This window comes from Condylura cristata, unplaced genomic scaffold (assembly GCF_000260355.1).
Source record: "Condylura cristata isolate star-nosed mole 26May11 unplaced genomic scaffold, ConCri1.0 scaffold00041, whole genome shotgun sequence".
In the NCBI taxonomy this organism is placed as follows: domain Eukaryota; kingdom Metazoa; phylum Chordata; class Mammalia; order Eulipotyphla; family Talpidae; genus Condylura; species Condylura cristata.
In genome coordinates, this window is record NW_004567142.1 from 310,115 (window position 1) to 325,932 (window position 15,818).

The window sequence follows — 15,818 nt, forward strand, 5'->3', positions numbered from 1 at the left end:
GCATGGCTGAGCTCAGTCTGAAGCCCCACCCCACGCCCCCCAATGCGTCTGGGTCACAATAGTCTGTGTGCCACAGCCCAGGGGCTGGCATCAGCAGGGGCAAGCTCGGGGGGCTGGAAGACACCCCTTTCAGGCCATTTCTACTGCCTCCCTGGGCCACCTCAGCCACGTCCAGAAATGGGCATGACTTCCTCCGCTGCTCCAGGAAGCTCTGTTCTGCCCGCCCCTTCCCGGCCCCTGGGGCCAGCCCCAAGCTGCCGCCTCCCCCAGTTCCACCCCAGCTACAGCCTCCCTGAAGCTTCCGGCCTGGCCAGCCCGAGGGGAGACTTAAGGGACCCAGCGATTTCGGTGTCCCCTGCCTGGTGTTCCCCGATTCGAGGCCCATCCAGCCCCGTAGGTTACGGCCCTAGCCTCCAACTGCCCCCACCCAGCGCCCCCAGCCCTGCGCCCCTCCCCCTGCCCTGCGCCCCGGGCGCTGCCCTGCCCCCACGGCCGCCAGGAAGGACGCTGCCTGGGTCCCGTGCCAGGCCTCTGAGTGTGCGGCCCCTCCCAGAGCGGCCAGGAATGCGGCTGGACCGCGGGGGCGGGCAGACACCCGGCGCTCGCTGGCCCTATCACACGGGCCGCCGGGCAGGTGGCTCCAGCCTGCTGGCGCCGGCGCTCCTTCTAGAAGGAAAACCTGACTGCCCGCCGTTCAGTCCAGCCATCAACCCTGCGGCTTTCTGTGCGGCCCGCCTCCCGGACTCTCTCCCCAGGCCGGAGAGAGATCGGAGGCCCGGGCAGGGGGTTATTTTATTTTTGTGTAATTTATGGAGCGTCCTTTTTGTACCACTTCCTCGAGAGCTGGCTCTCAGGGCTCCAGCCATCGTTTTATTTCTGGCTCCTTCTGAAAGCTCCCTTTTGCCCCCACCCCAGGCTTGAAGACACACAGGTGGGGTCTGGGAGCTTCTTACCACCACCACCCACCCACCCACACACACACACACAGGGCAAACAGAAACCTGGCTGAGGATTGTCCCAAGAGTGGGTACAGGGTGAGTTTCGGGTACTCATTGATCTGGTTCTCAGGCCAGTAAAGCCTGGCTGAAACCCACCTCTTCGGGTGTTCACCAGGAGCCTGCAAAATGGGGGTGATCGTAACAAGACTGCCCATCCTGTGGGGTGGTCATGAGGATTCAACACACACACACTGTCAGGAAGCGTGCTGGAGGCACGGTCATGCTCAGTAAATGTCAGCTGCCGCAGTCGGCTCACCCTCACCTTAGAGAAGCACACGACCTGACATGTCGCAGAATTTGTTTAATGTCAAAAACCCGGTTGGGGTGTTCCCCCAAACCAGGGTAGGAATGCCCCAAACTCTGACTTAGGGCGTTCGGCCCCACACGGGGCCTAGTCCAATCACCCTGTCATTCCATCATGAGGGCGCATCCCCCATCCACCCCAACCGGAGGATGGAGGTCAAGCTGCCCAGGCCTAGATCCGGTCTCTGCAAAGCCCTCTCAGCTGCCTCCTTCCAAGGACAGCAAGGCAGCCATCAGGCTCAGTTTGGTCACCAGACAGCCACTCAGGCCCGGGTGTCAGCGCCCGGGTTCTGGTGGCCGCTCCAGCGCCTGCGCGCTCACCAGCACGTCCATGAGGTAGTCCAGCTCCGACTCATCCAGCTCAGGAGCTTCCTCCTTCCCCGGCCCTCCCTCAGGGCTGGGTTTGAGGTCCTCAGAGGATGGTGCCCAAAGTTCACTGTCATACATAGAGGTGTCAATGTCCTCAAACAGGCCTTCCAGCCCATCGTCCAGCAGACAACCAGTGCCTGGGCCCAGTAGGTCCAAGGTACCCAGGTCAGGTGGGGTTCCCCCAGTGGGGCGGCCAGTGGGCCCCTCATCTGCTTGGGGCTGCGGGGCCTGGCTCAGGCCCTCGATGTGGCTGAGGTCCTCCAGGAGGCTGGCCATGGAGGCTGAGAGGCTGGCGTCCGAGCTGGCCAGCAGGCTGTCGGCCACGCTGGGGGCTGTGGGTGGGCTGGGCACAGATGGCAGGGCAGCTGCAGGCGCCATGGACGCCTGGATGCGCCGCAGTGTATTTACCAGCAGGACCAGATGCCGTAGGTCCGGCTCACTCTGTCGCAGGCTGTGGTGGAGCTTGAGCACCGAGAGGTCCAAGAGGGAACTGGAGGCCCCAGCGAGGGTTGCTTGTGCCACTGCAGGATGGCCGGGCTCCAGCCACCAGGCGTCGACTGCCAGGGGTTCCTTTTCCTCCTCCTCCTCCTCCCCCCGCTTGCGTTTCAGGCCCTTGCTCAGCATCATCTGTGGAGAGGGAGAGGTCATTCGGTTTTGGATGACTGCTGTGTGATACTGCACCAATCACTGAACCTCTCTGAGCCTAGGTTTTCCTAGGGGACCTTTAAGATGTGAATGATAATAGTCTGTCCTTCCTAGAGGTGCTTTAAGGAGTCCATGAGATAATATGCAAGTGTGTATTATCCTGGTTATACAGTAACTACTCTTATTAATAACTACTATTAACATTATTATTTATACCTTCAATGAACCATGTGAAACATCCAATAGGCAGCCTTTCTTTTCTAACCCTCATATAGCTGAATCTAGATTTATTGATGTCTACTAGGCATCAGACCATACCTAAATAAGTAAACACAGGAAATGTTCAGCTGGTGCTAAGGTACTAAGGGTTCTGGGGAGTAGTCAGGGGAGGTTCCACGGAGGAGGTGACACTGATGACAGTCACTCATGGTTGTACCTGGAGAAAAGCGCTCCAGGGAGAGACCAGCAAAAGCAAAGACAGGGAGGGAGGCTGAATGAAAGCCTCGGTACGGTTGTGATTGTAGCACAGAGTATGACACCGTGGGGTGTGTGTGTGTGTGTGTGTGTGTGTTGGGGGGGGTTGTTGAGGGTGGAGAGGAGGCAGAGGCCGAGAGTTTGGGTTTCATTCTGAGTGTTGTGGGAAGTCATCGAAGGGTTTGGGGGCAGGGAGGAGAGCAGTTTCCTGGACTGATTAAATCGGCAGAAGATCCCCCTTTGCCACCAGGAGAAAGGGGGGGGGGAGGTGCGGGGTGGGAGGGGATCTGCCCGGCACATCCACTTAGAGACCACCGCATTCTTTGGGTCCAGGAATGACCGTGGTGGTGGACATGGAAGGCACAGGTCGATCCAAGACTTATTTGCGAGACAGAGTGGACAGGGCTTGCCGGGAAATCCTGATGGGCACCGTGGTCATTGAAAAGTTTTGAAGCCCCACAATTTCCCGGGGTGGGGGCCCCTGGAGTTCTGGACTCCAGGTCAAATCTGCTTCTTTGTGCCAGGGAGACTTCAGGGTACACTCCTCGGGCTCTTGCCCAAGGGGACCTCACGGTTGACCCCCTCCGTGCTAAAAACTAGGTCCTCGCCTCCTTCCGCGAAGACCCGGGAGCCCGGAACCGCAGGAATTCAGCCCCCACCCCTGACCCCGCCCCTCGGCCCTGGCGCCCCCTAGCGGCGTCAGGTCGGATCTCCCCCCTCGGGATTCCGATCCCTCAGCCCCGCGACCCCTCTACACCCGCCCGCACCCAGGCTGTCATTACTGCCTGACGCCTGGGGCGTGCGGGCCGGGATCGCTCGCGAGCTGTTCGGGCCTCTCGGCCTCCGCTCGCTTCCGGAAGGCAGTGGAGGCGGCTCCTTCTGAAGCGGCGGAGGCGGGTGAGTCACGCAGCCGGAGCCAGGGAGCCGGCGCCTCCGCCCCCCTCACGGGCCGCGGCGTGATTCACCCGGCCTGGGAGGGCGGCACGTAGAGGCCCGCGCGTCCCGACCCGGGGCAGCCCCGGCGCGCACCTGCCGGACCCGGGAATCGAACCTGTCCAAGAACCCCGCCGCGGTACCCCTCTTTCCCCAAGGCCCCTTCGTTTCATTTACATACCCGGTTCACCGGCTGCCAATCAGGACGAAGAGGGAGCCACCCGCAGCCAATCAGGAAGCGGCGGCGGCGGCAGCATTGCTCGTTCTCTCACTCCTTCAGCAACCCGCGCCTGGGTCGGGAGACGCAGCTCTGACTCCAGCACACGACTCCCGGCTCCGGACTCCTCTTTGCTACCGCCCATTCCCGCGGAGGCCCCGCCCCCCGCCCAGGGATTGGCCCTGGACAGTGATGGGCGGAGCCCGTAGGGGGCAGGGTCGAAGGGAGGTTGACTTCAGGGCGCATGCCCGGGAGGTTTGTGTGCAGAGGGACGAGTCGGGTGTCTCCTCGCCCCGCGGGGCTTTGACGGGGAGGGCATTTTGCCTCGTAGGATGTGGGCCCCTGGCACCAACCCACGCACTTGCCAAGTCCAGCAGTCGGCTTTTTTTACACACCTACCCCCCAACTCGGTCTACACGCCAAGCCAGAGAAACCTGGGTTCAAATTCTGCCACTCATTTGATGTGTGACCTTGGAACAATGCTTGAGCCACACAAAAACTGGTAAACGGGGACTTTATGCCAGATACCTCTCAGGAGTTAGAAAAATTAAAATAAGATCGTAGTTGTAAGTCACTGTCCCAGATTCAGCAAGTGCCAGGCAGTTGGATTCAGTTATGGCTAAATGCAGAAAGGGGAGGGTTGAGAGGGAGGATATTTGGGGAGGGAAGGCCACTGGGGTCCTAGCGTGGGCCATCCCTAAGTAGCTGTATGACCTCGGGCTGGGGTTTTAATCCTTATCTTTAAACTGAGGGAAATTATGTCCCAGCAGAGGGTTGTTTTAAAGATCAAATAGAACAGTTCTTGCAAAATACTCAACAGTGCAACTTGTCTGTTTGTTAGTAGTAAGTCTTTGTACTAACAGCACAGCACAAGCACTTAGTTCAAGGGGAGACAGGTGAGGTGGGATATCAGCAGACAGGAGTTTAATCTGAGAAACTGACAGTGAAATTTATCTTCTTCCTGTAGTTCATTTACTAGCTTTTGTGGAGCTGTGGACAGAACTGTGAATAAGTGGTGAGTAAAACTGGCTAAAGTTTAAGATCTCAAAAAATGCCAACTATACCAGTTGATTCAGGCAGTGATTATCAAGGAACACTCAAACCTTGGAGTGAAAGGTTAGTGGGGAACAGAAACTTTGACAGGCTTCTGAAGCTTCACCCTACAGGTTACTTGCTAATTGCAAAGGGGGAAATGTTCTTTGATGGTGTGGAGATGTGTATTCACCAGCTTAACTGTGAATGAAACTGCAGCCACCCAGTGAGGCAGCAGGACATTGGGTGCCACCAGATACAATGCGTTAGGACACACACCAGATCTCTGCGGAATCTCCCCTGTAAATTGCATCCACTGAACCTCATCACGTCTCTAGAGCCAACCTCCAGCTTATGGGAAACAGAGTTAACATTTTACAGAACACAATTAGACAGAACATTATCCGAACACAATTAAACCAATATAGAATGTGTGTGACATGTATAGCACAAGGAAAATCAATTTCAGGAAATTGTATTTCCCTGAAAATACAAAATATTTTGTATTTTCCATATTTTGTATTTTCCTGAGAATACAAAAAGGAATTGATGGGACTGGGAGAACGTTACCAAATAAAAGGCACTATAAAATGTCTATTACAAACCAGGAAGCATGAGAACCTTCACTGGATTCTGGAAGAGTAGGAAACAGTCATACTATCAAAGATATTCTTGGAGAAATTTGAGGAGAGGCTGCATATGAGATGATATTATGGAATTCTTAATTCTCTTAGATGTAAAATAGTATTGTAGACTGTAGTGAGTGACCTTAACCTTAGGAGATGCCTGCTGAGCAAATGGGGATAGAATGTCAAGATGTCTGTAATTTACTTTGCTTCAGCAAAAGAAAAAATGTGCATAAACACATATACCTATATAAAGACAACTTTAAATGTTAATAATTAATCTAGGTGGGAGGGTATTCAGATACCGGAATACATCCCCTCCACCATCTTTTCTATTATATGTGCTTGAATTTTTTCATAATAAAAAGAAAGTAAAATGCTAACTGGAACGAGTTACCTGTTAAGCAAGTTCACATCATGTCCCTGGCGATCTATTTTTATGGACTGGCGAGAAAAGGAGGCCTCTGCTCTGGGTCATACCCGAAGAGGAGCTGGTAGGAGACATTTGAGGGACATGGATTTACTAAGCACTTTGTTGTGGATACTGTTACAGATGTTGGGGGAACAGCACTGGCTAAGTAAGCTTCACAGGGTGTCTCATGGGTCTAGGGAGGTCATGGAGACAGAAAGGAAAGATGAAAACGAACGCCTTCCTTAATTCGCAGGCATGCATTGATTTCTTTCTGTATGTCAGGCAGTTTTAGGCACCGAAGACAAGGCAGTAAAACCACAGACAGAAGTCTCCAATGGGAGACGGTAAACACTAAACTCGAAAAAGCTTCTTTCTATCTGAGGTGACAAATGGAAAGGGAGAGAATAAAGGAGAATGCAGTAAGAGGATTGAGAGGTGGACAGTGTAGACAGGATTGAGAGGTGGACAGTGTAGACAGGAAGTTGCTGCTGGGGAAGGGGTCTCCACAGACGTCATGGGTTAGGAAAATGCTCTAGCCGAGGCCAGGGCTGTGCAAAGGCCCAGAGGTGGGAGTGTCCTAGCTGTCTGCCCAGCTGCAAGACCACTGCAGCTGGACTGTAGCAGGCCAGGGGGGACGTCGCCAGTTTTAGATCGTTTTGAGCACTCTGTGAACCCTTTTTTGTAGTTGTTCCGCGAGGGATGAGAAAAACGCTGAGGATGAATAAATGAAGATGACTTCTGCTTCTGGTCACTGACTTGAAGAAAACAAAAAGGACAGGATAATAAAGGGGTCTGGAGAGGTGTGTCTGTGGTCCAGGAGCACCTCCCTGAGGAGGTGACATAGGAACTGAGACCAGAAAGTGGAGAAGCCAAGAATTCAAAGGGCTGGGGGAAGGGAGACGAGAGAGCCCGGGCCTTGGGAAATGAAACTAGAAACGAAGCCACCAGGCCCGGCAGGCTCGAGGAGGCGCCTCCGCCAGCAAGGGAAGGAGGGGGTGAGGCGGCACGCCCCGCCCCGCCCCGCCCGGCCACCCCACCCAGCCCCGAGGGAGGGAGGAGGCGCCGGTCGGGCGAGGGCTCTGGGCCTCCGCCGCCTGCAGGCCAGTACCCCGCGGCGGGCGAGGGGAGGGGCGCACGGGCGGGGCCGGGCTGCAGGCCACGCCCCCGGCGCCGCGGCCCATCCCCCACCGCGGGGGAGGGCAGGTCGGAGAAGGTGGACTCTGCCCTCTGAGACCTGGTGCCCTTTGCAGGGCAGCCTTTCCACTTCTCTAGCCAGTGCTTTAACGAGGCTGGGGCTAGGCCTGTCCGGACCTCACTTTGTCCACCTGGAGGGTGGGATTGCTGCGCACACAGGCCTGGCCTTAGCTCTACGAACTACACCGGGCCTCCACTTGGTTATCTTTTAGAGCTGCGGCAGTAGGCCACGGAGCTCTGGGCCTCCGTACTGGCCAGGAACCCCACAGGTCAGCTAGCTTAGAGAGCGCCTATTAAAAGGTGCTTCAGGTTTCTTCTCTGTGGCATCCCTCTCACTCAGGGTAAGGCTCAAGTCTTTCCCTTGGGGCGCCCACAACACCCTCGTGATTTGCTCCCCTGGACTCCGCCTTTGCTCCTGGTACTCTTGACTTTGCTCACTTTGCTCCAGCTACAAAGACCACCTCGCGGCCAGACCCCCCCTCTTGCTCTGACCTCAGGGCCCTTGCCCTGGCTATCCCTCCCCCAGAATCATTACCGGCCCCAGATCCACCAGGCTCACTTCCCTCCTTCTCCTTCAGGTCTCCACTCAAATGTCACCTTGTCAGTGAAGTGTTCTCTGCTGTCCCATCTAAGTAGCATCCAGAAAAAGCATCTGCTTTCTTTTACTCCACAGCATTAATCGTCAGCCAACAGACTACATTTTACTAATTTTTTGGTGCTTATTTCAGCCTTTCCCCACTGTGATGATTTATGAGAGCAGGCACTGTTTTACTCATGTGCGTGGCCCACTCAGGCACTCTATAAATTCCAGCAACTATGGGCATTCTTGACCAGGGAGGCTGATGTTACTATGCAGGTCTTGAGGTGGGCACATGGAACTGTTCCAGGAACAGCAGAGAACAGTGTGCTGGAGCATAGGCGTAGAGACGTGTGAGGAAGGTTCAGGGAGGTAGTAGAAAGGGTTGTTTGGGTGGTGCGTAGTTTGAACAGCAAAAAAGGTCTTTTTCCAGGGCCCACCTGTGCCAAGCATGGTTCTATGCCTGGGGGTTACAGCTGGACCCCACAACCTCCCCCCAGTGTTCCCAATATGCCAGGATGAGAACCATAATCAGTGATTTAAATAGCCTAAGATTGTACAGATGCTACAAAAAAAATTAAATGGAATGTGGTCTCTGGTGGTACTAGGAAGAACAGGGATGACCTGAGAGGTGGATTTGGATTGGGGAAGCTATGGTGGGGGGGGAGGGGGGAGAGTGTCTTTTGGGTAGTTAACTGTAAGTACAAAGGCCCTGGGGAATGAACTTGGGGCCAGAGACAAGTGTGACTGGATTGAGTGAGGGAAGGGGGGAAGATTCCGGGGAAGATAGGAGCTAGACTTGAGGTCCCACAGACCTGGGTGAAATTGGGAATTGTGTGATAAAAATCATTGGGTCTTGGAAGACATGACCCAATGTAATTGGCTATTGAGATGCAGATCTGTGCATGAACCTCCTTGACCATGCCCCCCTCTGGATTGGCAGGTAACTTTACAAGTTACACCCACCCCTTTCAGTTAGATGCTGTGCTCCTCTCAGGGTGAGAATCTGACTTTAAAGGAGAAAGCATCAACAAACCCCCCTCTCCTTGTCTGAAGATTATGCCCAGGTGTGGTTTCCCTTTGCAGCCCTTCTAGAAAAGTTCCTCATGTAAACTCACCTGCAGTCTTCATCTTTGTGCAGCACAGCACAAGTCTCAGACCTCTCCCCTGGACTCCCTTCTCTTCCCGCTTCATGCTCACCAGTCTGGACTTGCGTCTCCCAAATAAATCAATCCTTAGCACCGTGTAACTTTCGCTCGGACTTCCTTCCTAGGCTACTATCCCCTAGACAGATTATTTGCGTGCTGGGTGGCATTGGGTATTTTCTTTTTCCATTACAGCCTCACACAACAAAAGACTTTCAAGTCCCAGAATCCTCTATTTTGACCCACAATTTACATGACTCACCTAGGCTCCCCTGTCCCATGACTGGGGGATGTAAACACCCAGCAGCAGCAAACACAATAGGGAAGAACAACTCTGGAGGTGGACGAGTGAGTCCCAGCTCCTTGGTCTTCTTTTCCTGGCTGTGTGACTATGAGCAAGTGGCTTGGCTTCTCTGTAAGCCTGAGGCTCCTCCTTTGTGAAATGTTCAAGTGTCTACTTCTATATAATCCGGAACATTAAATGACCTCATTCAAACGAAGTAGGTAGATCAGGGCTCTTAAACACTCAATGTGAGTTATATTTAATGAGATACCTGCCCCTAGATTTGGCAGGGAATTTACCAGATCCCTAAATTGACCCAGTGAAATTTAAGAACTGCAGGCAACACCACCCCTTCCAAAATACTTTTATTAGAAAAAATTACAAACAATCAAAAAAAACATAAAACACCCCACCATAAAACCCGCCTTTCTTTTTAAATAATGCGGCATGGGGCAGTTTGGTTCCCACCCTATTGCACGTGGTCCGGCCTGGTTATGTATCAGGAGGCTGCTGAGACTGGGGTCCTGCAATGGAGGTGGGGGTTCAGCCTGGGGGAGGAGGCCAGACTCTCTCACTCCCTCCAGGTATGAGAGGCAGAGTCTGGGTTTCCACAGCCACAGTCAGCACATCCCTGTCATCCCTCCATGGGCCCAGCTTTATCTTCCCTGAGGCCCCAGTGGTCAAAAGGGGAGTAGGAAGAACTGGAGGGAAAGGCAGAAGAAATGTGGAAGAGGGAAGTGAGATTCCCAGAAACAGTCTCGTTAAGGCATTTGGAACAGATAAATTAATTCAGGAAGAAGACCCACCTTCACAGAAGGCTGGGGTAACCAGACACACACACACATGCAAGACAGTTGTGGAACCCTGAAATGGGGGGCAAGGAGCTGTGATCAGTGCTTGGAGCCCCCACTGAAACTCAGCGTTTCATCCAGGGAGCCAACCTGCCGAGGCTGGGCTAAGGACGGAACCCCTCAATGTCTTAGGATCCCAGAATGATTTCCATGATGTGATCTAGTTCATTCCACTCCCAGGATCCTGGGGTACAGAAGAGATTGTGGGGAGGCTCCTGCGGGGCCAGAGCTGGCTCCTTCTCCACTGCAGATGTGTCAATGTCCAGAAAGAAGTCATCCAGACCCGAGTCCCCCAGGTAGCGGGAGCTCAGTGCTTCTAAGAACACCGGGTCAGGCTGGGGCAGCACTTCATTCTGGGGTGCTGGGGGAGCCATTGGATTCTGAGGGGGCTCAGTTTCGTCCATGGAGGTCTCCAACTCCCTGAGAATAGAGCCGATTGTGGCAGACAGGGAGAAGTCCTCCTCACCCAAGAAGAGGGGCTCCGGCGGCAAGGCAGGTGTAGGGGCCAGGCACAGCGCGGCCTGGAGCTGCTGGAGGGTGTTGTGGATGAGCACGTGCCTGCGGAGGCTGGGGGCCCGGGGGCCCAAGCTCCGCTGGACTTTGTCAAGGGAGATTCGAAGCAGGGCTTGCTGGTAGCTCCGAAGGCCTGCAGGACTCCAGTCCCACTTCTCATCTTCCTCTTCTGCTTCCAAGTCTGAGTGCTTCCTCTTCAAGCCCCCAACCATGATGTCCTGAGGAATGAAGGCAGGAAAGTCAGACACAGCACGGCCAGTTCAAACCCCAAATCTCCCCAATATGGTGGTTGCTGATTTGTAATGATCTGAACCTCAATTTCCTCATCTTAAAATGGTGACAGTATGAATCCCACAAGGCTAAGAAGGAGATAAACATGTGACTAAGAAATCAAGATCTGGATTTAAAAAACTGGGTTTGAATCCCACTTACTTGCCTGTGTGTGTGGCCTTGTGAATTTACCTCATTGAGACTGAATTTCCTCATCTGCAAGCGGATCCTAAGTTAGCATAAAGACCCCAACTCAGGTCCCTCTGAGTCTTAAATCTGTACTTTCCACAACACTCTTTTCTTCGAAAGAGTTACACAAGACAGGTGTGAAGTACAGAGAGCAGGAGTGATGGTAGCATTCTGGATTTGAATTCTGTCTCTGACATTGCTCAGCTGTGTAATCTTGGAAGTGATGTAACATCACCTCTCTGGGCCTCAGTTTCCTCATCTGTAAAACGGGGATTGTTAACATTATCAGCGTTGTCAAGAAGACCCCACATGCAATAAGCACAGGTCCCACCATACAGGAAACGCTTAAGGAACAAGAGTTAGCCGCTAATTTATTCATTCAATATTACCAAATGCCTACTCTACTCGAGTCAGGACATCTACTTGTCGAGACTCTTCGCACGCAGGGAGAGTATTTCTGTCCGAAGCCACCGCCTAACGGACCCGAGCATTCCCTTCCCAGCCGCAGGGAAGGGGCCTCGTTCCTTCCCTCCGGCCCCGCCTCCCACTTCCCCCAAAGCGCGCCCCAAAGGAAAACCAGCTAGAACTCGACTCGGGCCAAGCCCCGCCCCTACCGCCCGAACCAATCAGACCTCGACACTATAGGCTCCGCCTCCCTGCTAGGCAAGCAGGCACGCCCAGTTTGGCTCAGGGCCTTCTGGGAAAGGTGGGCCAATAGCCTCTAGGCACAGGCACTGAAGGTCCGTGCGCACTACAATCCCCAGAGGGCTCCGCAGGCCACAGGGACGAGCCTTCCCCCGCCCTCACTCAGAGCATGCGCACCGGCCCCGGGGTGGGTGGGGGAAGGGAACCCGGACGTCCAGCTGCCCGGCGCCTGCCAGCCCCGCCCTCCGCTGCCTCCAGGGCGGCGGGTCTGAGCCTCCCCGCCCGGAACACCCCTCCCCCACCCCAGGCTCGGGCTCCAAACTGCTTTCTCCCAGTCCTTTGGACTTCGAAGGTCCCGATTGTGCCCCCCAACTGCTCTCGGGTGCAGAGACCCACGCCCCAACACATCGCTCAAAGCCTGCACACGTTCTCCAACCCACTGCGCAGGGAGACTAGGTATCTCAATGTGGAGCCCTTAACCTCGTCGACTTTCCCAAATGCGCCTGTCTTTCAAACGCCTGTCCACTTCGCCGCCAAGCTGCCCCCTCCGACTCCCAGATCTGGACACTGCAACTCTCCCCAGTATCCGCTCCCCGCCACTGGGTCCGGGAGACCGAGAGCCCTGTCCCGCGTCCTCTCGCTTCTCCAAATGCCCGGGATCCCAGCCCCAACGCCTCACACCTTCCCCAGGACCCTGGGGCCATGAACTCAGCCCATCCCGGCGTCCCAAACGGTCCTTATCTCCGGATCCCCTGCTCCGAAAGTTCCTTCCCAGCTTAGCGCACTTCTTCAACGCGCCCCCCGCCCAAGCCCCCGTTTTGAACTCCCTCCACCTGAATACCCTGCCCCAACAACTTTTTCTCCCGTCCAGGATCTCAAGCGCCGTCTCCGGCCCCCCAAAACCTATCACCCTTGATCCGCGGCTCCCCCTCCCGCCGCGGAGACCCCGCCTCCACCACTCTCCCGGCCGCGCCCCCACCTCCGTCAGCCCGAGGTGGGCAGAGCTGGGCGACCCCTCCTCACCTCAGCTGCCAGGTTCGCAGTGACCACCTCCCGAAGCCTGCACAGCCTCGCCAGCCTCCGGTGCCGGGTAGGGGCCTCGCTCGCTCGCCACCGGGGCCTCTCTGTCTGGCCTCGGCCCACCCAGCCCCGCCCCGGAGCCGAGCCGCGAGCCGCGATTGGCTGTAATTCTGCCCGCCGCGGGGAGCGGATTGGCTGGGCGGGGCCACGGCCGGTCGCCAGGAGACGCCCGGCCCGCCCTGCCCCTCCCTAGCGCCCAAGCCCTTTTAAAGGATTCCGACGGTCGGGGGCGGAGTCACGTCTTTGGGGTGGAGGGTAACGGGGATGGCGAGCTGTTCCCTTCGACTCGGCAACTGCCCTCGCTCCGAGAGTGTCGGCATTGCCCTCCGCGATCCCTTTATGTCCGGTCTGGGTCGCGTCCGAAAGCACGACTGCCCAGCACGCTCTCCAGACGGGCGGGACTGAGTAACTCCCGGAGGCCGCGCCCCTGGGGTTCCCGAGGTGGAAGCGGCGGAGCAGAGGAGGGTGACGCAGCTTAAGACCAGCCAGTAGTTTGGCACGGTTTGTGTTGCCTGGGCGATCGCGGTCCCGCCCCTTCTTTGCCGGGCCCTCCCGCAAACCACCCCGCCCCCTAGCCCCTTTACCGGGTGCCCCCCTATTTTTATCCCCTGGATGTTTTCCTCAGTGGGGCCTCTGGTGGTCCTGCCTGCATCATTCTGCCGTTCCAGCGTTCTTCTCTTGACATGGCACCTCCGCTGCTGGAAACTCATTCACAGCTCCCCACTGCCCTGGGGACAAAGTTCAGACTCCGTATTTGTCACAAAGTCCTTCAAGGACCTGATGAACGCTCCTTACCACCACCACTCCCAAATCCTGTCTTACCGACTCACTTTGTCTAAAATGGTTTCAAGTGCTAGCCACATCTAGCCACATCACGAGCCCAGATTTTGTGGGTTTTCTGCCTCATCTCCAGGGCTACACCAGTGCCGGGTACGTGGCAAGTTCTCGAGATGAGAATAAGAAGTCTCTGAATCTTTAAACCTGTTTCCTCGTTTGGAAAAATAAACCTTCAGTTCCCTGGCTGTCTCTCACCAGAATTCACCTCAAGGGTTTCCTCCTCTCAGCAGCCCTCCAGGGTGGGTCAACGTTTTTTCTGGCTCCCATGGGGTCTTGTGCTGTCTCCTAGACTCCTCCTCCATTGTCTGGATTGTGGGCCCCGTAGGACAAGAAGGGTGGGGCGGAGCTCTCTAGGTCACCTACTGCCTGGACGAAGCATCACCCACCTGGGGCTGGACACACAGAGGGTACCGGGCACGCTGAGTTTGTTAAATGCTCCAGTGTGGCAAAAAGAAATAGACAGGAATAAACAATGCTGCAGTCCTGAAGGCCTGAATCAGTGGTGCCTCCCCCACCCACCTCCCACCAACTTTTCCAAAAGGGGAGGGGAAGGCAGTTTTCTCCAGTCTACCCCTGGGAGGGGAGGTTTAAGATGCTCCAGACCAGTTCTTACAGGTTGGAATTTGTCCATGCAATGGTCCTGCCATTTGCAGAAGCAGTAGCACTTTGGAATTAGAAGGGATTTTTTGGGGGGAGGGAGTGTGGGCAGTGGGAGGGACTCACTCAGGAACAGTTGTCTCTAGGGAACAAAGCAGGGGACAGTAGATACCACATGTCAAGGAAGGGGCAAATCTTCCACCTCCCAAACCTGCCCCAACTCAGGGAGGCCCCAGAAGCCCGACCCCAGGCTCCAGTCCTAGCCTTCTTCTTGATGCCTCCCCCTCCCGCCCCTGTGGACTGTCCACTCAGGCTCCTGGTCCTTTCTCTTTCCCTCCTGAAGGCCTCTGCTTTGCTGCCCCTGGGTTTCTGGACACCCTCCAATCCACCTTCATCTCGTAGCCAAGGAAAATTTACACACAAAGCTTCTGGTACTCTTCCCCACCTCTCCCCTGCTCGGCTCCTTGCACAGAACTTCATAAAGCGCAAACTTTTTATAATCTCTCTATACAGTTTAGCTTCCACAGAGCAGCCTCTTGGGCCTGATTCCCTCCTCACGTCCATGAAAGCTATGAATGGAGTAGCGATCGGCTTTTAGATCTTTAAAGCAGCTGCATGTTCTTCGGTTTCCTGCTGAGGATGCCAGTCTACCTCCGAACCTTCCCCTAACTCACTGTTACCAAAGCAAGTTTCGAGTGGGGCACCCCACAAGCCCTTGTTTGCTCAATGGAGTCAGATGCCCCCCAAAGGAAGCCCACAGGCCTCTGGGCTGCCTCCATCAGAGCCCTGGTCCTCTGGGTCACCACTAGCAGGGGGAAGGCTGTCCTCCACTGGGCTGTGAGATCCATGAAGGCAGGCAGGGCTCACAGCTACCATCGTCACCCCTGGGGTGATCTCTGTCCCCTTGGGCACAGAACAGCTCAATAAACTTAGAGGAAATGAATGAATAAATCATCAGGAACATCTTACAGCAAAACAGACATGGGCAGAAAGAAGGAAGAGTCCCAGAGCTCAACCATCTAGAATAATCTGAAGCCCTTGGCTCAACATTTATTACTCCCTGCCTTTGTTCTCCACTTCCAGGACAGCCAGAGCCCTATTCATACTGGTGGGAGGGGTAGGTGCTGTGCCCGTCGTATTCATCCGTGGTGAGGCAGCGCAGCATGAAGTTGCCCAGGTCATGTTTGGAGATGACTCTCGAAGGCCCTCGTCCATCCAGGGTCACCGTGTAGGCACCAGTCAGCGGCTGATCCCCTGCTAGGTAAAGACAGAGGGACCAATTTCAGTCTTTCCCTGTCCCCGACACAAGTGTAGTCCACGACCAGGCGTGGGCTTGGGAAGATGTAGGGAGCTTTTCCTGTGTGCCGGAGGTGAGTCTAGGCCTCTTGGTTCACTCACTGGAAAATCCTTATGAAGACCTGGTAGGTGCCAGGGACGGGACCCAGCAAGGGACACAAGAGACCAGAACCCTGCCTTCAGCATGCAGGTGGGGAGCTCAGAGACCATACGTTGGATGGAAAGAAACAGAGCAGTGTGAGCGCTAAGAACTATTATTATTATTATTTAAAGGTTTATTTATTCATACAGAACTGGGGTACAGACTAGAGATGCAGAGGGTGAGAGGATTC

General features: G+C 55.2%; 3 protein-coding genes across 4 annotated transcripts in view; all 3 read right to left on the minus strand.

Annotated features, from left to right (window-relative positions):
* Positions 1 to 1,291: 1,291 nt before the first annotated feature.
* Positions 1,292 to 4,056, minus strand: SERTAD1 (SERTA domain containing 1). Its single transcript, XM_004694128.2, has 2 exons — positions 3,904 to 4,056; positions 1,292 to 2,297 (listed from the first exon to the last, which is right to left on the minus strand). The coding sequence occupies exon 2, from the start codon at positions 2,295 to 2,297 to the stop codon at positions 1,578 to 1,580; it is 720 nt and encodes a 239-aa protein (XP_004694185.2). The 5' UTR covers positions 3,904 to 4,056; the 3' UTR covers positions 1,292 to 1,577.
* Positions 4,057 to 9,582: 5,526 nt separating this feature from the next.
* SERTAD3 (SERTA domain containing 3) lies at positions 9,583 to 12,816 on the minus strand. Of its 2 annotated transcripts, none has more exons than XM_012733829.1 (2): positions 12,700 to 12,816; positions 9,583 to 10,790 (listed from the first exon to the last, which is right to left on the minus strand). In XM_012733829.1, exon 2 carries the CDS (start codon positions 10,782 to 10,784, stop codon positions 10,188 to 10,190), a length of 597 nt encoding a protein of 198 aa, XP_012589283.1. In that variant the 5' UTR covers positions 10,785 to 10,790; positions 12,700 to 12,816; the 3' UTR covers positions 9,583 to 10,187. The 2 variants fall into 2 exon arrangements, with proteins under 2 accessions (XP_012589283.1, XP_012589281.1); XM_012733827.1 differs by lacking the exon at positions 12,700 to 12,816 and adding an exon at positions 11,035 to 12,683.
* Positions 12,817 to 15,210: 2,394 nt separating this feature from the next.
* BLVRB (biliverdin reductase B) overlaps positions 15,211 to 15,818 on the minus strand; it is a 12,160-nt gene continuing 11,552 nt past the window's right edge. Inside the window, exon 4 of the mRNA XM_004693894.2 lies at positions 15,211 to 15,444. Coding sequence (XP_004693951.1) covers positions 15,287 to 15,444 — 158 coding nt within the window. The 3' untranslated portion in view covers positions 15,211 to 15,286. The remainder of the gene's footprint in view (positions 15,445 to 15,818) is intronic.

Coding starts and splice junctions, on each gene's coding strand:
- SERTAD3 (XM_012733827.1), bottom strand. CDS start 11,058: ATGAGGAAATTCAGTCTCAATGAG. Junction 10,791..11,034: donor GGAAATTCAGTCTCAATGAG/GTAAATTCACAA, acceptor TTCATTCCTCAG/GACATCATGGTTGGGGGCTT.
- SERTAD1 (XM_004694128.2), bottom strand. CDS start 2,297: ATGATGCTGAGCAAGGGCCTGAAACGCAAGCGGGGGGAGGAGGAGGAG.